This window comes from Bradysia coprophila, unplaced genomic scaffold (genome assembly GCF_014529535.1).
Source record: "Bradysia coprophila strain Holo2 unplaced genomic scaffold, BU_Bcop_v1 contig_350, whole genome shotgun sequence".
Classification (NCBI taxonomy): domain Eukaryota; kingdom Metazoa; phylum Arthropoda; class Insecta; order Diptera; family Sciaridae; genus Bradysia; species Bradysia coprophila.
In genome coordinates, this window is record NW_023503608.1 from 4,646,804 (window position 1) to 4,668,526 (window position 21,723).

General features: G+C 33.5%; 2 protein-coding genes across 2 annotated transcripts in view; one reads left to right on the forward strand and one right to left on the reverse strand.

The window, feature by feature from the left end:
- Nucleotides 1–21,723, reverse strand: part of LOC119080356 (hemicentin-1-like) — a 259,563-nt gene that overhangs the window by 158,778 nt on the left and 79,062 nt on the right. The gene's annotated exons all lie outside the window — the stretch shown is intronic.
- LOC119080358 lies at nt 7,994–9,565 on the forward strand. Its single transcript, XM_037188659.1, has 2 exons — nt 7,994–8,121; nt 8,183–9,565. The coding sequence occupies exon 2, from the start codon at nt 8,207–8,209 to the stop codon at nt 9,527–9,529; it is 1,323 nt and encodes a 440-aa protein (XP_037044554.1). The 5' UTR covers nt 7,994–8,121; nt 8,183–8,206; the 3' UTR covers nt 9,530–9,565.

A 21,723-nucleotide genomic window follows, 5' to 3' on the forward strand; every position in this document is an offset into this window, starting at 1 on the left:
TCCTGTATAGAGTTTAAGGTACTTAAATATCAAAAGATTCGGGGAGTGGCATCACAAAAAGAATCCATGTCAATTTTTTTTAAAGCAAAAGAAAATCGATGCCTTTTAAACAGTGCATAAACTTACAACCTACCATGATATTAGTCGACTAATTAACCCAAATGAAAAGTAAATTATGGAAAATTGCTGTTCAACGACATTGTTTGATAAAATGGTACTGTACAATTTTGTATAATTAGAAAAATTGCAGTGGAAGGATTTCGTATACATAAAGTAAATTAAGCTGTGCTCTGCTGCATCCCTTTTTTTAATGTAGTTTATGCGAAAAACCAGCAATACGGCCGCGATAGATGAAACACATGAAACACATCGGTTCAACGGCCAATACAGTTGCAATTATATCTGCCCGGAAAAGATGACACGACCCGGACGACGTAATGATACTGTAAACACTTCTGAACTGCTTGCACAAGGACATATTGCATCAGCCCGTATAGTGTAGTCGATAACGCAAATTCTGTTAAGGAACGTTTACCGAGCGAGTTCCGGCAAACGAGTGATTGGAGGTTGTTGGGTACATCGAAGAAACAATTTTCTGAAGAAGAGACAAAAAATTCCTCCTTGTCCTTCCCCTCCCCACCCCTTCAAAGTTTAAATGCAGAGGTGTCTTTGTCGAATTATTGACAGGGCTGTGTGAAACGGAGAGATACGTGTGATAGCTCATTTTAAAGGTAAAGGTTCAAAGTTTTAGCTTTCTCCTTTAGCTAGCAAATCATTTTGGAGTTGTGTACTCCATCACAAGCATGTAGGAGTGGTTCAAATTTTCCTGAAGGCGAGGAAATCGAAAAATGTTATTGAAAAATGGACAAAAATGACGTTTTAAACATGTTTAAAGACGTAAATTTTGTGTTTCTATGTATTTCTTACGATTTCAAAGCAATCTAAACAAGAAAATCAAAAAAAAAAATTGACCAAAAAACCGGTCTAAAAACCTATGCGAAACCATGGAATTTTTTCATGAAAAATCAATGTGGCGCCTACACTTTGCAAAATACAATTATACTTTCTTCGGCAAAATTGTAGCAAATGACACAGAGAACAATATTACCAAAAAAAATGTTTTACTTCGGAACATATTTAAGAAATTATTTAACTTTAACCTTAAATTTAAAACATCAATTTGAAGAAAAGTCGGAAAAGTCTTAAACGATTTGGAAAATTCGGAAAATCTAACTGCGCCAAAAAAAAACTTTGAACCTTTACTTTTAAAATGAGCTATCACACGTATCTCTCCGTTTCACACAGCCCTGTCAATAATTCGACAAAGACACCTCTGCATTTAAACTTTGAAGGGGTGGGGAGGGGAAGGACGAGGAGGAATTTTTTGTCTCTTCTTCAGAAAATTGTTTCTTCGATGTACCCAACAACCTGCAATCACTCGTTTGCCGGAACTCGCTCGCTCGGTAAACGTTCATTGCGTTATCGACTACACTACCTAATTTGAAAATACTTTTATTTGATCACTTTAAATTTTTGGTTGTGAAAAGCAAAAAAATTAGTGAAATATGTAACGTTAATGAATTACTACTTTGTATGATAGTGAATAGCTAACAAGTACATGAATTATATGAATGAGGTCTCAAATTGTTTTATTTTTATATATAGCATGAAACTCAGATCAATCTACCAAATGTGAAAATGGTAGATTAATGGAAATGGTAAATTAAATTACCGAAAACCCCATGTAACAAAGGTTTAGCCACAATGTAAACTAGCTTCAATGTTAACCATAATGATATAAATCCAATGATCATTACACCCGATGTAACCGAACCAAACACACATACAGGCTCGGCTCACACACCAACACATGCTGATACATCCAGACTCCCACACGTACAAAAACGAACCCTTTTCTTCCCAATTGTTTCCAATTATTTATAATCCATGGAGGGAATGTTATGTTGCAGCCATCCTACCATCGACAAAAACACACAAAAACTTATCAAAATCAACCGAAGAAACCACAATATCCTCTTAATAGTTTCTGTCTGTATCCATCTACTCTACATTTTCTCATACTTTTCCTTGTTACCCATTGCCCTGAACGGAGATAATCCAGATTGATTGTTCAATTTGTTCGCCATAACCATTTTGAACACACAAAATCATTAAAAACTATCGTTTCTTTCGTGCGGTTGTTCTGCCTTATGCATTGTGTAACAAAATGTTTTTGTACAAAAATATCGGTTTTATTTATAACATTACTCCGAGGAAGAAGAGCGATAATTTCTACTACTTTGGTCGCTCGTCTTAAACGGCTTTCGGGTTTTATATATAATACAGAAAAAGAATAAATTTATTTTCTGTTATTACAGTGTTTGTTGTAAAACGTCATCTTATCAGATTATGTGATGGGTTTTGTTATAAATGGATTTTATTTTATGAAATCCGTGCAGATCCGTGAGATGCAATTTATTTGCAACCACTTAAGCACAAAAGATGGGAACAACTCAATTTGAGCGAAATGAATTAAAATGTTTATTACTATAACTCGGCTATAAAAATGCTTTTTCCGTCTTGTTATTATGTAAAATGCAAGACGCTTACATACAGGAGAGTATGCATGTTTCATGAATAGGATAGAGATTTGCGAGAGAAAGAAAACAGTTGATGCTAAGATCGTGTTATACTCACACACATATATACATCGTATCAAGTACCTACAACAACCAGGAATGCAATTATTCGACGCTTTATTTAATCGCAAATCTCAGAATGCATCTGACTATTATATTTAGCAGAATTTTGAAGTGTTCAGCCGAAAACTCATTATCAATTTATTAAGTTTTGTGTATTGTTTTAACATATTCTGGCATTATATTGCATCAAAAGACATATGGAGAATGGAAATGGAGTGAGACAGAACCCTTAGAAACTTTGATATTTGGGAAATTTTCAAACAAACTTTACATAATATGGCACTGTACGAAACTGTACGTACAGTCTTGGAACATGTATGGAACTTTATCATAAACTATTATTTGTCATTTACGAAACAAGAACATTGACAGACTATAAAGTACAAATTGATAGTCGGAGAAAAACCATTCACGCTTCATTTTGAATTAAGAAGACATAGACGGTATGATGCAGCTAAAACTGTAAGACCATGTGTGACATATTTCTTAGTATGTTAAGAGATATGCTTCCGATGTTACGGTAAGACATTATATAGATGATAGGGTGTCACCGTGTCACTCAAAACAGAAAGTCTAAAACCATAATTTAGCATAGGTAGTTAGTGTTAGTGAATCATATTTTCGGTGCTATATTTTCATCTGATATCGCCAACAAAGGTAAACGTAAAACGTAATGAATTATGACTAAACTCATCTTATATAGTAGTAAAATGTTTGATTAAACAAATGAAGTAAAAGATTTTACTTCAGCCTGTTTTTCATTTAGAACAAAATCAAGTAACAGATTCAATATAGCTATCGTATCACTGATGCTTGCTAAAACATTCGTTATGTAATTTGCCTTTTACCAAAAAAAATTTCTTCACAAATTCATTTACGTAAAATCAAATGTAAATTTGACATCTAGCCTTACACTCAGATTAGAATTACAGTCGAGGAAATTTAGTTTTCGGGTTTTCCAAAGGTATTAATCTTATTTAACCCACACTTTATCCCACAACAATGGAATCCACAAATTTAAATTTAGTTAACACAACGGTCACAATGACGGCGCTGCAGTCACGATGTCAAAATGTGATATAGGGTGGCTAATTAAATTTTGGTTTTAGCTACATTTTCTCTTGCTTTTTAATTATTACATCAGGCTTCTAAATTAAAAGTACCTTTATGCAATATAAACCGTTTGAGTTTGAAAAAAGATGTTTTGTATCAGTGAACGATATAGGAAAGCGTTCAGTACGTCTCAACAAACAAAAGAACGTAAAACATATTTGTATATTTAGCCACCCTACGTCCGTCATCGCTTCTATTGTCTTCAAAAACATATTGTGTGCTTGTCATGATATGTATCAGAAGTTTGTTTATTTATGTGTCTCATCTAAAATGCTGGCCAGCAAAATTTTGATCATTAATTTCAACGGCAAAATTGATCTAAATGTTAAAATAATTGTGAATAATAGTGAAGTTAATGTGGTTTTGTTTTCTCTTCATAAAGTAATTTGCATCAGTTCGACGTAAAGTGCGGAGCACCATTAGAAAAAAAAACTCGTCGCTGAAGAATGATCAAAAAGTTGCTGGACGCATAGCTACAACTAATGCTTTGCAGGATATAGAATAAAAATTAGAGAAACACCAAGAGCCGTCCATTTGAAATCTTCACAATCATCATTTCAACTAAAGGCTTTTTTTAAACGAAACGCAGATTCGGAACATTCTTTTTCGCCAAATTACAATTTGGCATAGGAAATAAATTCAACTCTTTGTATAAGTGAAGCTCATGATTGAGCTCAATCATGAAAACAGAATCTGCTCAGGAATAAGATAAGAATATGAATATGACGAACTTCAAAGTTCCTGATTTATAATCCTGAGATGCCTGCTCATGCAGTTATGCTTGATGTTACGATTTCCAAAGAATTTTAATATCACCTTTTAGACAAAATAACAATTTCCAAGTCTGTTTTCTATTTGATTTATTTGATGTATTTCCGACCTCGTTCTAGGGTACACGGAAAATCCGTGAATTTCGATAAAGGCTGTGTAACTTATAATATAGCTGTAGTTTTTATAATATAGCTACTAAACGCATATTCTGTTAATGTTGGTTATTTACATGCAATATGAGTTACACAACTATATTATGGATTACAGAGCTACAATATGCACCGTGGACACATTTTATAGCTAGGATTTGCATATTGTAGCTGTGTACTCTATATCATAGCTGTGTAACGCATATTTGACGCATCAAAAATATATCTGTGTGCTGCATATGAGAAAATGTATGGGACCATGCATTCAAGTCGGACTAAATGTTAATATACAAACAAAAACTGTTCTAAAATATCTTGGCTGATTGTAATGAAGCTTGATGATCAGAATACCTTTTTAATATAGTCAGAATCCGTAGAAACACAGACGAATGAGAATATCAGAAATTTCACTGCATTAGAAACGAATTAGTTAATTAGCAAAATCGTAAAAACCAAACTCGTCATTTCACAGAAAATAATTGAATTCGTGATTATTCGCGCGGTTTCAATTCACTTTCTTTCAGAACCTAGAACAATCCTTGTAGTGACAACTCACAAAAGTGAAATATAAAAACTACACACTTGAATTAGGCTGCGTGCCGCATAATATAGCTGCAGGATTTATATTGCCGTAGCAACGCTTCGAAATAAGAACGTGTTAAAGCACAAGCAAAATTAGTACATTAGCAGCATAGATGACGGTCGGATTCTCAGGTTAAGCATCAATCGGCGCGGTAAGTACTTAGATGGGTGACCGCAAAATTCATGAACGTTTCGGAAAACATTTTTATTTCTCGTGATAGATTTGAAATGTGGCTCACAGCTATAATATAAATTACACAGCTATTTTAACTGTAGTCTTCGCAATATACATTACACAGCTATATGCCAAAAAAGGGGGGTGCTAAGTCCACTTATAGCCCTCACACGCATATCAGGATTTTATTATAATAAAATTTTCTGTGGATTATTTGTAACTTCATGAAAATATTAAGATGAAAAACCTCAGAAACATTCACATAAAAATTATGCTTTCCTAACTAATGTTGAAATAGCCTCCTTTTTGCACTCATTAGGAACTTAGGAAAATAACTACTGGGCAGTCGAGACGGTTTACTTGTAGTCCGAAATTATATTTTGGCTTCGTAGAACACAGATAAACACAAGAGAGAGGAATTATATGATATGCAGTACATACTGTCCCGTACAATCTTTTTCTAAATTAAAAGTTATAGTCGAATCGACAATATTGTATTATTTGGCGATTTGTCATATTTTGGAGTTTCTTCACACTTTCGCGATTTTTCTTGACAATTCATCATATTTAGTTGATTTGTTAAATCATCAAGAAAAGTCTCAGAAGTGTGAAGAAACGCCAAAACAAAGCACCTAGCAGGGTAATAGAAAAAAATAGAGTACTACTTTAATCGAAGTATGCGAATATTTCCATACCTTTTTTTTCTTAATGTCATTGCAAAATTACCATTAGGGCTGCTAATGGTATTATTGGTATCAAAATACTACTCTATTTGACGTGTAAAAACCTCTATTACCCTGCTAGGTGCTTTGGCCATAAAGAAAATTTTTCAATTCTCTATGATCCTTGGAGTTTCTTTACTCTTTGGCGATATTTCTTGGTTTTTCTTCACATTATGGCAATATTTCTTGTTGATTTAACAAATCAACCATAATGATGAATTGCCAAGAAAAATCGATAGAGTGTGAAGAGAAGAAGAGAAAAATCACCAGAGTGTGAGGAAACGCCAAAGTGTAAAAATACGTTTTTGAAATGTCTCTACATTATCTTTCGTAAAATGATAGTGTCCTCGGGATCTTTCGTTAAAGTATGGATTCCCTAGGATCGAACAAGATGCCGTTACCTGACGTAAAATAAGAGTTTCCTTAGGATCGAACCAGGCAGCATTTCGTAACTTTTATAAAAGGATAGATTCACTAGCTTCGAACAAATAACGCCTTTTAGATAAATTTCGTAAAAGGATAAATTTCCAAGGATTTGTTTAATCACCACGAAGAATCGCCAAAGTGTGAAGAAACGCAACAAAGACAAATTTATCATTCTTTGTTTTTGCCGGCGTTTCTTCATCACTTGCCGATTTTTTATTTTTGGCGATTCTTCATGGGAATCTTGATTCATGACGGCTACGAGCTTTAGCGAAAACGAATGAGATGTTCCGATCCGAGTCTGCGGGCGAACTTCCGTTTCGTTAAAAAAAGCCTTTAGTTGAAATGATGATTGTGAAGATTTCAAATGTACGGCTCTTGGTGTTTCTCTAATTTGTATTCTATATCCTGCAAAGCATTAGTTGTAGCTATGCGTCCAGCAACTTTTTGATCATTCTTCAGCGACGAGTTTTTTTTTCTAATGGTGCTCCGCACTTTACGTCGAACTGATGCAAATTACTTTATGAAGAGAAAACAAAACCACATTAACTTCACTATTATTCACAATTATTTTAACATTTAGATCAATTTTGCCGTTGAAATTAATGATCAAAATTTTGCTGGCCAGCATTTTAGATGAGACACATAAATAAACAAACTTCTGATACATATCATGACAAGCACACAATATGTTTTTGAAGACAATAGAAGCGATGACGGACGTAGGGTGGCTAAATATACAAATATGTTTTACGTTCTTTTGTTTGTTGAGACGTACTGAACGCTTTCCTATATCGTTCACTGATACAAAACATCTTTTTTCAAACTCAAACGGTTTATATTGCATAAAGGTACTCTTAATTTAGAAGCCTGATGTAATAATTAAAAAGCAAGAGAAAATGTAGCTAAAACCAAAATTTAATTAGCCACCCTATATCACATTTTGACATCGTGACTGCAGCGCCGTCATTGTGACCGTTGTGTTAACTAAATTTAAATTTGTGGATCCCATTGTTGTGGGAAAAAGTGTGGGTTAAATAAGATTAATACCTTTGGAAAACCCGAAAACTAAATTTCCTCGACTGTATGAATAAAAAAAACCTAACAAAACAAGAGTTCATCAACACATTCAGAACTTGCTGAGAATTGTGGTCAACTAAAGGGACAAAAAATTGATTTTTAAAGGACTAAGTTTGTAGTTTTTGAGTTCTAAAGAATTTTCACTGCAGAAAAACGGAGAAATAGAGCTTTTTCGTCAGACATTCCCATTTAATATGTCCACTGTTAACTGAACGTTACTCTTTTTTTTTTCAAATACATCAAAAAGGTCAAGCTGTGTTATTTTAGAATGTTGATAACTAAATGTTGACTTTCGCTAAAATACTGTCGATTCTTAAAATGTATCAGTCGCAATATTTTGGTGGTTCAGAAGAAGCAAAAAACAATTCTTTCCGGAAATAACAAATTCCGTAGACGGTGCAAGTGCAGTGATCTTTTGAAAATTAAAATCGAACGCAATAACGGATCATTATTAATGAAGTGAACACGGTGAACACACACTTTGGTAAAATGAATTCAGTGAATTTTCTGGTTTTGTTCCTGGGTCTTGTTGCGACACATGCGGGATCCATCCGCGCTGCGACAACATCCCTTATCGATGCAACTACCAATGTTGTAGCACAACAAGACATTCGATCTCAATTCGATCAAATTTTGGTTCAAATGTGCGCATCAGAAATCGACAGAAATAGAACGTCGTCAGCGATGGTTAAACTGGACCAAATGTCTAACGCTAAGGAACAATTCGGTGATGTGGTCAAATTTTTTACTCAACATTACGTGGACAATTTCGATAATTTATTACGGTTCATTGATCAAATCGTGACGACCGAACTACGTCAAGAAGCTTGCAACGTTTTAAGCAACACAATCGATTCGAATGGCCTGGACTTGGTCAATGTGCTTCGGTTCGAGAATTTCATTTATACCCGACTGGAAAGTACTGCGACAGATGAGGGGAAAGATTTTTATGTGAAAATCCACACGAACGTTTCTCATTATATAAGTCAAAGATTGAACGATTTCGTGGCCTCTATCAAAGGGACTAGCAACGTCGACGTTGTACCTAATTTAGCGCGTGTGGTCGATTTGAATAGCTTTGATGCCATGAACAAAGTGTTAGAAATTACAGAAGCCATACCGTACCAAAACCAGATGCAGTTCGTGGGTAAAATATTATCGAGAATGCGGAATGAGTCGAACTACAAACATGTCTACCATATTCTTACCCGCATAATGTCTTTGAAGTATTCTAGATCTGACTTCAACAATTGTATTCTGTTGCAGATTGAAAACGAACTTCCATCCAAGTTAAAGCCACTCTTCACATCGGATGGTGATTGGAGCATAGAAAATGTTGCAACGAAAGAATTTATGTATCCCCCCGATTCGCGAAATCGCACCAGAAATGTGCTCCTTTCGCCGCAATCTCGCTCCCTTTGGGTACCATTCCGTAACGCATATATTCATGACAGCGAAATATTTTTCTTTTGTTACGGCGTCTATAATTGTTTGAGCGTCGTTTCCAACAACAACGTATCAATTCCAATTATTGAAGCAGTTGATATGCGAGATCCAGACCGCACACTTAGTCATTGGTATCTGTTGATGAGCAACGATTTAGATACTTTTCAAATAAAACGAACCGATACCGATCAATGCCTGAATGCCAGTGAGGAGCAAGTTTTAGAAAATGGGGAGCTACGACGACAAGTATTGTTTACCGAATGTGGATTGGATAGCTTGTCAAGCAGATGGCAATTCAGAGCAGGTGATCCGAAACAGTTTCCTATGCGGAGGTTGTCGAATTCATCAAAGCAGTGTACAACTTGAAAATCTTTTGTAATAAATGACCATACTCAGCAACGTAATTTTTTTTTGAAAATCTACTTAAAATCGGTTCATTGTACCATCATAAATCATTTAAAGCTTGAATAAGAAGTGATGATGACTTTGTTAATCAATTTTGTACGGACATGTTAATATTAAGTCACGTTTACTCATCGCACAACTCCGATAATTAAAGCTAACTTCATGCGTTGGGTAAGTCGCTTACAGTACTAGAAATCGAAAGATCTCTAAACGAAGTTAATCTGGCTATTTCTGCCTAACAAAAATTCAAATCTCATAGTCAGATTACGTCTTCATGATGAAGCTTGTTATGCCCATTAATATTGACGTGGTTAAATGGTGAAAAGAAACGGATGTCGGCGAAGACTTTATAGTGGTTTGTTCCAACCACACTGTATAATAATATTGAACTTTTTGTTTCGTACGTTTCGTAAATATTTGTAGAAGATGGATGAGATGTTTACCGTTTTTACGGCTTATAAAAATTGTAACAAATTCGTCAAACGATGGACTGTTAACTTGTTAACTTGTGGACAGATGATGAACAATAAATTTGTTATCATTTATGAAAATACCTTGCCATCAGAAAAACTTCTCTAATTTCCTCTAATTAATTTGTAAAGTTCGAGAAAATGGAAAAATAGATTTTGAATTTCACTCGAGTTTGGTTCAATGTAATAAGGAAATTAAATTTTAATATTTTTTCCTCATATTATGGTTTCATAGTTGACGGAATAAGTTCAGCTGTCGCTTTATTCGTTCATACTCCACTGAAAGCTGAACTGTTCTGTCATATTATTAATAATAACGGGCGTCGTTATTTAATTATTATCATCAAAGTGTGTACAAGCATACATTTAATTAAATTTGAGAACTGATATACGACACAGCCCTTAAAATTTTTTATTGAGCATTTCGGTGTGGTTACAAGCGGAAATGATTTTTTTTCCTGGAAATTTATCAACATAAATGCAGGCATATGAAAACAATTATTTTAAACGTTTTGTTGAATATCCTTCATAAAGTCAACATAAAATAATGTCATTTTCTGCTTAATGGATGCGAAAATAAAACTTTTGATGTACCAATTATATTTAAAAACTTTTACAGTCAACCAGGCGCATCACGGTATAATAATTGAATCTGTGACTCGACTCATCATGTTTAAATTGAAAATCTTTTACTTCGTTAGTTTTAAGATTGACTCGTGAACGATAAAAGGATCGGACTCCTGATAACGAGAACAGTGTATATAGATACGCAAACATACAGACACATAAATAAATGATTGTCAAAGGAAGGAAAATGTTTTGTAGAATCCATGAATTTCGATTTTCTGACCCCCCACGAACATCTTTTGATATCGTTCCAGAAATGTGTAAACATTTTATTTCACGAAAACACTCCCACTCCTATCCCCAATAAAACGGAATTAAAATGAGAATTTTACAATGACTTGGATAAGCAATTAAAAAGAAAAAAACGAAACAAGAACATCGCAAACAAAAGGCGAACATAAAATATGTATACAACGAGCAGATCAATCGCTATCCATAAAACATTTAGTCTCTATCTCATACACCTCATAAAACCTCAAGTATATAAATGTTTCAGTAAATTTGACTCGAAAAACGTTTATGTTAAACAAGTTCGTATTCTGGTGTTTTTTAGGTGTACAATATACAATATATCAGTGTGTACGTACAAATGCGATAAAACGGAACTACAAAACATATGTTGCATTTTTTATGCCTTCTTAATTAAACTAATAAAATGACATTAAATTTAAATATATGACTGCGTTCCACACCATATAACCAATGCTGTGCACACATTGTGTTTTTGGTATGGTACGACATTACCTATTGTACAGTTAAAGCACATTAAAAATTTACACCATTTTCACGAAAAAAAAAGATGAAAAATCTGTAATCACATGGTTATGGTTATATGGTACTTGGTGTATTTTTAAATTATATAATTTCGTTGTTTATGTGTTATATATCTAGATGCATTAATTTTTGTGTTTTTCATTTCATGTAATTTCTGGTATAAAATGGTAAAATGATAGCAGTTACACCGTTGCCGTTGAGTGTGGATTATTATGAACTAAACATTTATCTCTCCATTTGCCTATTATACATATAAAAACACAAAATGGAATGCAATTAGCCACAAACAGAATGCGCCAAACACAGCATCCTTTTCCCCTACCGTTCGTTTTTTTTTTGTGAGTGAATCATCTGTGTCATAAATATCCATATGGGAAATTTCGGGAAATTAAGTTTTATTGTAGATAATTAAAGTTTGAATAGCTACAAAATTTTCATCCATGAAGTAGTGTATTATTATACCGAAATACACGACTTGCATATTAGATCTATCCCCGACAATAATACAAATGTATAATGTTCAACCAGGAATGGAATTTTGTGTTTCAAGATGTTGTAGAAAATGTTATTTCACAAATTTGTATATGCTCCGTACTAACGTATGTGTGGATACTATTTCTGTTCATAAATAACAAGAATGCTTGTATAATTAGAGTTGTTTAATTGAAATAGTGGTTAGAAATTGGGTGGGTATTATTTATGGATGAAGATATCATATTCTCATTGTAGACAATCTAATACTAAAATTGTACACAAACGAAACAACGAATATTGCTGGACGTTTGCTGGAAGAGAATGGAGAGCAATTTAAATGTTATGAATCGAGATGTGAGCTATATTTATTTGAACATCTTTCCGTACTTGAAAATTCAACGAAATTAGAAATTTCATGTCATACGACTGACGCTATATGCACATTTGTTCTATTGGTATACGATAATATGTTGCAGGATCTGGTTAATTTACATGTGACAATTATTGTCTTATCAACTTGTCGCAGGATAATTATATTCTGCGCTCGACAAATTTCTAAATAAGTGAGATGTGACGATGCAGTCAGTTGATAATTGTCCAAAAAGCATCAAGTCATTGTGCCGAGCTATGGTTATAGCTTGACATGGTGTGGCATACTCATCACAAAAACGGTAGTTCTGTTTTACATTGTGGTTAGCACTTTTACATTTTAATTTGAGTCACTTGTACATGTCAGATCCTAATTTATTTTTACATTATTAGTCGTTGTACATCCAAATGCAGTGTAACAATATAACCCAGATCGCTCCTGACTGTGGACAGAAAATCTAATTTTCTACGACCGTTGTAAGAATTGGTAGCTTAAACATTAAAGTTTGTACATATTTCATGCATGCACATTGAATGATCTGAAAATAGTCTTGGACAGCCCTCTTACAATTGAATCATGTGTAAAACTATTTTACAGTTTCAGTTGTTGATAAATCAATTATCAATAACTTTAATAGCGAAACTATTGCGTAATCATTTGCACAGCACAACAACACCCATATGCTGCCTCAGACTTCATTATCTCACAAAGATCCATGAGCAAAATCACAATTACATGGAACATAATTAAACTAGCTCCCTTGCTCCCTTTATCACTTCAATATATATTACATTCCATAAACCTGCTCATTATTCAATATATATAAATATCTCAGGCCAACCGACAATTTTCACAAAAACATATTTCATCCTGAGACGTTATACATTATTCAAAAGTATTATTATGATAAGTCAATTATAAGAAAATTTATAATCTTAATGAAATCACACATGTATATATATATATATATAGATGTACGTGTGTATACTACATCTCAGTGCCGCTCACTTCATCAACTAAAACAACAAAACAAAGTCGAGCGGAGGCATGTGAGGCTGATTATTAATATTCAGAACACTGGTTAGCGGAAACAAATGGAGGGAAAAGTTATAATTGAATTAATTATTATTATAATCACTGAAGATTGTTGGGTTTCCTTTTTTTCAATTTGGGTTTTAAGATATTGTTGAATGCTTTCCCAAGATTTTAAAAGGTCCTTTAGATTTGTTAATTTTCTTTTTAAGATGTAAAAGAGGCAATGGTAGTCGCGAAGAGTTATTAAAAAAAGTTTTTATATCCTGCGCACCAACCACTTTTGATGTCTTGCTATTTTGGACTATTTTTCCATTTTCCCTAAATTTGTCCACATTTGGGAAACTTAAGGAAAATGTGGGAAAATTCAAGAAAATATGCTAAGATGTTTTCCCAAAAATGTCCTTGGTTGCATCAGATTAGATTAGACTCTTAAAGAATTAAATATTATTCAACTTATAGTCCAATGGCATTCATTTCTATTATCAGACTTGAGTTTCAGAGTACCTAGTGGAACGACAGTAACTTGTGTTTCAATGAAAACTCTTTTCTGTTTTGTACATTCTACAGACGAATGTAATCGCAACGAAACATCAGAACTAACTGTGGATATTCCTCTTTTACCATAACCTGTGAGTATTTATGTGGGAAGTGAATTAAACTATGAATTAACGTTAAGAAAACTCAAGACAAACTTTCTAATCTTTAGAGAGTTATCTGGCTTTCGTTCGACTTCTGTAGAATTGCGTTGAATAAATTTCCAAAAAGTCACCAAAGCGTTTTGAAGCTGAAATATTAATCATAAGTCAGGAATGTTATACTTTCCCGGCGTTTGTTTATTTTATTGCTTTAAATTTCGGTGAAAGTCTCACTATCTTAAAGCATAGCTTGATTCATCCTTCTAACTAACTGCCATCAGTTAAGGTACTGAACAAGCAATACATTCTTACTCGGTTGTAAGGTAAGTATAACGAAATATGAAAAAGTTTCATTTTTGTAACTTGCAAATTTCCTTTTTCCAATGTCTACGCACCAGGGAGATATAACCGCAAATAGATTCCGTACATTCTGGCCAATACAATCATACTCCTGTTCACATCCTCAACCATTCCTTTGAATAGGAATGGAAGTTAAAATTAACTTTTCATGTTTATTCATCTAACTTTTTGTACTTCTTCCACTTCTTGATATTACTTAGTTTCCTGTTGATGTTGATTTAACTTAATCATGCTGTAAATTCGCTGGAGACAAAGAAGAAATTTCATTTTCTCCGAATGTATGAAGTCAAAGTTCCAACTGACATTCAACTTTTCCAGAGCACTTTCATACTATAACGGTGTATGTATAATGACAAGCATTTACGATTTATATATAATTGTGTCATACGAAATACACCTTCTACTCTCTACACGGTTTGGTACTGTCTAAGTATAAACATTCGTTTTAATAAACGCTTTGTTTGTTTGCGAAATATTTTCTCGAGACATCATAAAGCAGCCGTTCCACATCATATCTGAACATTATAACGGAAGACATGAATGGATATGACTGTGGTTTACCATTCATACAAATTCTGAATATTTAATCGAAATGGTAATGTGATTAAACTTACATATTTGACTGAATTTTGCCAGCATATTTATTTAAGCGACATGAGAAGTATATGAGATATTCATTCGAAAGGCTTCTGTTTTATATTAATAATAACAATGACGACATTGATATATTTCCATTATTTTCTTATTTATTTCTCCTGAAAAACTTTACGCTTACCATTATACGCATCAAGGTTATTTTTAGTCCCAATTAATCAAATAAGTCGACTTACCTGAAACGAAAAAGAGAAAAAGAAAAGTTTAATAAGTTGTTCATCTTCATAAATTCGATGCTAAGTATATTTTTATATATGAAAAAAGAAGAAGAAGAAAATGTTAGTTGGATATTGTGTATATTATGGTAACGATAAGATGTATAAAGACATTTAATCCCAGCTAACATGAAACTTTTCCGTTCAGCCTTTGTGTCAAATTTCTTTTTCCATTTTTTTTTCTCCTTTCCTCTGAGAAAAACAAGAAAAAGCAACTAATGCAAAATCTTTGCTTAATGCGTCTATACCTGGCTTAGGAAAGCTCTTAGTGGCTTAGAAAAACGTTCAGCTACGTTTCGTTTTCATTTAGCATTGATAAAGATAGATGGGTATTGCAAGTTTCGTATTGATTCCTTGTAAATAAAACTTGGGATTACGTCATTATACTTTAGCTAACTGAAAACAACCAGTTGGACGAAAACACAACCTCGAACCGTTGTCAAGAATCATTATCTTAAAATCTTCGGATTATAGTTTTCGCTCATAATGCTATCGTTATTCAAACTGATTCAAAATTTAACCGAGGCAAAACACCCACGAGCTGCTTTTGAAACATTCTTTCCTCTAGTATTGAAGAATTTTGATTTACTCTACAGCCGAATATATTGACTAAAAGTGGATGATTTTCAGGGCCATGATAATTGTACAAAGTCGTGTCGAAAGTTTACATGCCTGTAGGCACTTCAAATCTATTTTCTAAATTGCCTACAGTACAACGTCGAGTACAAACAATGTAAAGGTTTTGGAAACTGAACCCACCCAACTTATTCGAATAAACATCATCCTGGTTAGTATACTGTATATAGTCTATACACACAACCATCACCCTTCGATCTTTTAATTTCCACATTTATAATGTTTAGAGCTGAGAGCGGAAGTACGTAATAAAAGCTGGATAGTAAAGAAATGCCGTAAACGGTTTTTATTTAAATATCTGGCGTCACAGGTGTATTTTTCAAGAAACTTCACCTTAAAAAGACACTCAGCTGCATTTTATGGTAACTTAGTTGAACTTATATATTAGTTAGCTCTCCGCAGTGAGCAGATTAATTTAATTTTAATTTATTGTAAACTCACATTGTTCAATCGCCTTACAAAATAGTTTTTTTGTGTTTGAAGACTGAAATTCGCATTCTACGATCGAAAAGTTCAATTTTTCTGTACTTCTCAGAGATAGGTATTTGCGGCCAAGAAAGTACTTTCTCGGACGTTCTCTCCGGCCGAAAATGGATTTTCATATATATTTTTCACCATACATCAAAGACTTTTTCGAAGAAGTCAGTCAAGACGGAAATATAATTTTCCATCGACAATCTACCTGCCAATTTCCGCACGTTGCTGGAGCAAAGTGACGTGGAGATACTGAGCAGAAGTGGACTCAAAAATGCCTTTAAGACACTCCATCAAATGTTCTAAACGGTATTCCATGCGTAGCAGCGCGATATCGACAGGTTTTTGAAAAACAGGCCAATTCCATTTTACATTACGCTGAAGACAGTGTGGAATGGAGACCAGCCGGAAGAAATATACTGATCAAAGGTCTGTGTCCTAACAACAAGCGAATTCCAATGAACCGTCCAGCACACGCGCAAGAAGACAATAAGTAAATTGAAAATTTCTATTCAGATTATGCATAACACTTTGTACTTTCTTGTAACTTATACCTCTATTATTAATGTTGTTTTTCATATTATTGGACTGGTGTACAAATTCACAGGTAAAATCATTTTAACTAATGATCAAGTGATGTTACTGGAACTGGTATGTAGGTATCTTCTCCCATCTACCCCTAACTACGCAGAACACTTAGCATATCAAAAAATAATAATTTGAAAATTTTATTACAGGCGACGGTAAAAAGTTTCGTTCAATTTATCAAACCAATTCTGGCTCCCCTTTACTTAACGCAGTGACAATAATTTGGTTGTATAATAGGTGTATATCGTACTGTATACACATCCAAAATATGATATTTTCTTTTTGCATTACTAAAAAGCTAACAACATTTTAAGATGAGAGAATATTTCCACGAGCACGCCACTTTCAAACTGCCGTAAAGCGAACGAAAGGAATAACCAATTTGACGAAGAACCAAACATTTTTTAATGTCACATTATCTGATTTAAACAGGTGACAAATTTGTCTATGCCAGTTTGGGTTGTTCCATAATAAATAATCGGGAATTACATGATCCGGCTTTTTTTTCGGGTCGTGTGAAACGTATTAGCGAAAACGGTGAACTCTTTTGTGGAATGTCATGAAGTTATGTTGAAGTGGGGGAAAAAAGAGCGCATATAACATTTATGCATACACAACATCCGTAGTATGGATTGGGGATCGTTTAATTTTCTGATAAATGGATTTTTATTTAGATATTCATACACCACTGATGTTTGTGTTTATAACATTCTGTTGGTTGAAATTAATTAATTATGTTGTACTTGTCACCGAGAATCGGCAACTACTGTTAATTTTCCGCATATGTGACCCCATATCTCGACGGCATATGGGATATATCTATAGATATAGTATATGGCTGTACATGATGTTTATCTAAATAATCTACATGCACATACATATATATCGTCTGAATTGATTGTATCACCGACAAACCTAAAACCATTCTTTAGATATATATAATATTGATCGAGGTTTCAGGCACTATGTATGCGGTATACAAATGCGATATATGGCAATCTATTACATATGTGAGGATGCTGAGGAAATGGACCACTGTTAGCTATAATGGACAAGTAACATTTCCATAGAGTGAAAATAACAGAGGTGGGTAACATGATGCTTTTGACACGGATATTTATGAGCATTCGCATATGAAAAATATATAAATTTGTTTACAATGGTGAACAAAAATAATGTGTCCTTTTGCAGGGAATGAAAAAAAGGGACAAATAAAAAAGTGTATGTTTATGTTAAATGTAGAAATATACACATGGAAGCGAGAAAGTTTCGTACAAAAGCCACATACACACACTCACTGTTTTATAGATAATGGCTTTTGTTTGAACTAACTCCAGATTCCAGATGCATTTGATTGTCTAGTTTAGGGTATGTAGTATAGAGTATATACGGCGAAAAAAAAATATTTTAACGTGTAATGGATGAAGATGGTTATCTGCAACTACAGTTTATTGTGATTTATGGTACTTAGTTTGAAAAATATTTTTAATGAAATGTCAGACGGTATAAGAAGATAAAGTATAAAGTTTTCTACCCGTTCTCTTATTATTATTATTATAGGTACCCTTTTCGCTTAAAATATAAAAACGCTTAGCATCGAAAATTGTGTTATCTATGATAATATAGAAGATAATTACGTTCCTGTGCCATGGATGCAAATGGCTTTTCGGTTAGCATTTTAAGGTGGTAATATCGCATGCATGGTTGTAAATTTTGTTGTTTTGGTAAGTGTGAGGTTTGCGTAACGAGCCGAAGGCGAGTCGAGTAATCGCAAGAGCCAAAACAATAATTTATGAGAAATTACGTAAGATATTATACACGTTAGCTGGAGGTGTAAGCGTCATATAGTTACAATTACAGTTGGCTTTATCTGAGGCTTTTTCACATGCAAACAGATGATGTTAAAGGTGTACAAGAAGCAAAAAAGGAGTCACAATTACAATCCCATTCTCTGTATTCGTTCCACTTGCTTTACCTAGGTATCCCAATTTAAACGAAACCTAACCAATTATTTTACAAAAAGCATACGTTGAATATCAGGGCCTATTTTTTAGAAAACTTTTTCTGCAGAGAGAGAAAAGTGAAATTCGAGGTGTTTTCTGATGTGGGTTGTAATTGAACAGGAACTGAACAAATGAAAATCTAGATTTTGGTGTTCTTATTTTTTGTTAGATCGTAACAAGTATTTAATACTAAAAACATCTAGATTTTCATTTGGTAACCAGTTTTTGTGTGGAATCATTTTCAAACCACAAAAACTGCCAAAAATTATTTTTTTTCCAATTTCACCTTGAACAATTGTCTAAACAGTTCTAGAAATTTCTTACAGAAATTATTGTTAGTTCTACACATATTTGAGATTTTATAAAGTTGTAAAAGTCATCGTCGTTTCCCCAGTGTTTTCAGTTTATGATGTTATTCAAATTTTGCGCCAAAATATAAACTGGGAATCATTTAATTGACTGGGTACAGACAGAGGAAGTGAAATTTCAGCATGAATTTGCTTCAGCTGTTTTTAAGCTGATCCACACATACAATCAAAACGGTTTTTACTGTTGAAGCTGCTACAGAGACGCAAGTGGAAGTGGTAACAGCATATAAAAGAATGCTAATCCGCGGCCTAAGTATCCTATGCGGTTGAAGTATCTGAAGATGCACTCACTTGAATCGAGGCGATTGGAGAGCGATGAGATTATGCTCTACAAGATCGTCCACAAGCATGTTGACACTCGTATCGTGAACCAGTGAGAACGATTAGACATAATGCGATCTTTTACCTGCCGAAAATGACTACGAATTATCAAAGAAACTCGCCACTCAACAGAATATAATAATTAAATCACGATATTTATTTTGACAGTCTAAATGTGGTTGGGTACACCATAACTGAGTATAAAGAGTTGGTGAGAAACTATTTCGACTGGTGATCCCTAGATGTTTTGGTTTTACTCGATTGGACGCGGACTAGATTAGATGATTTTTTCCATTTTTTCTGTTTGATTTTCTATTCTAAAACTCATTGTAATTTTCCCTTTGTAAGTGTGTTGTCATTATTTTCATTTTGTATGGACTGACTTGTCATTGAGCCTGGCCTGTTAGTTGGTCGGTGAACGATAAAAAATAAATAAAAAAAACTTGTATTTTCTGCAAAAAAAAATATTAAATTTTGAGAATTTTACAAATTTTGTTAAATTTTAGAAAAAGTTTTCTAAAAGTTAGGCCCTGATCATACTAGTCAACTGTTCTCACCAACGCGACAAAAATGGTTTCTGATTTGTGTCCTTTTTACTATACTTTATAATTTCTGGCACAATCCGAATCATTGCAAATCCATGGCTTTCCTATGGAATATAGCCCAATTAATTTTCGATAATTAGCGATTACCAAATAAACTTCGCTTATTTCCAAGAATAATGGATGAATGTTGGAGTCAATATGGGAAGCCCTGGGCTGAAAATAACCATTTCATTTGTTATTCGGAATCATTTTGTTTTGTTTCCATTTATTCCACTATGTAAATGAATGTTGATGTTGACAGAAGTACAAAAGTGTTGATCGTTGCGTTTCCCCCTTTTTTCCTCTGCCGATTATTCTATGTGTACGCCGCTTCGTACGCATTTGTCGTCGATTTTAAAATCAATTATACAGTTTTTTTGTAGGCAAAACAATTTTTCATTTTTTATTTTTATAAATCGAGGTTTTTGTTTTCACTTGATTGCGTATTAAATTCAACGATGTATGTATAATAAAAACGAACCCGCTATATCTATATATACAAACGGTAGCATCAACATCAATTGGGTTTTTATTATTTTAGCATAAAACAATAGACTGCAATTTTATTGTCAACAATGGGTCAGCTGAGTGATAAATTACGTAGGACCTTCCGCAATAAAATATTTTTGCAAAATGAATCCTCCATTGCACAAATAATACTCCCTACTGTCGACCACATCCATAATATGGGCCAATTATTGTTTACAGTCAATTTGATTATTGAATTTATTGCCTAGGTATGTGACAATAAATTTTCCGAAAATGATGATTTATGTGATTGAATGGGACCTGTCTTCGATGTTTAATATATGTTTAGATACGGTTTCGGTGTTTCGTGTTATGTTAGATAGGTTAAGGGACGAAGTTTTTGTTCATGAGAAAATAATACGTGTAGGTGGAGATGATGTTCGTTAGTCGAACCCACATTATTTAACTATTTTGTTCAATATATCAATATTTGCGGTTAAAATAAAGAGAATTGTATTGTATAAGTTCACGATTGGATTAATTTCCAAGCCGAAGTATTTATAATCTTCCTTTTAGTCTGAGCAAATTTGATCAAGCTAAATCAACAGAAGAAAACATCCGTTTGTGAAAATTGATTTCACATTTCCATCGTTTCAATCATTTAAAAGAACCAAATTCAATTAATTCATTTATTTGTTACAACCTACAGCTGCCAGTCCAACATTTCCGTTCCATATGGTACAGACATACAATCGTAAATCGATTGCTTTCTCATATCAATTTGTAATTATCCGTTTCATCTTATATTTTTAGTGGTGGTACGGAATCTAGAATAAATTTACTTTCATCAGTTCCATTGGCGTACATGTGTGTACAGAGGGAATACGTGCTGTTCGAAAAGCATAATCGTAAACTTCAAAGTTAACGACTTTATCATCCAGCATATTATTTTGTAAAGAGCAAATATCAATAAAATTTTAGAATTTCAATGTCATTAAACCGACCGGTTTTTCGTAATAAACATTTAGCAGTTAACAAAAAAACCACGGTATTTTTTGCAGTTAAGACAAAATCGCAAGTAATATTTATAGCGGCGCAT

Excerpts from the sequence above, each read along its gene's own strand:
- LOC119080358 (XM_037188659.1), top strand. The coding sequence starts at position 8,207 with ATGAATTCAGTGAATTTTCTGGTTTTGTTCCTGGGTCTTGTTGCGACA.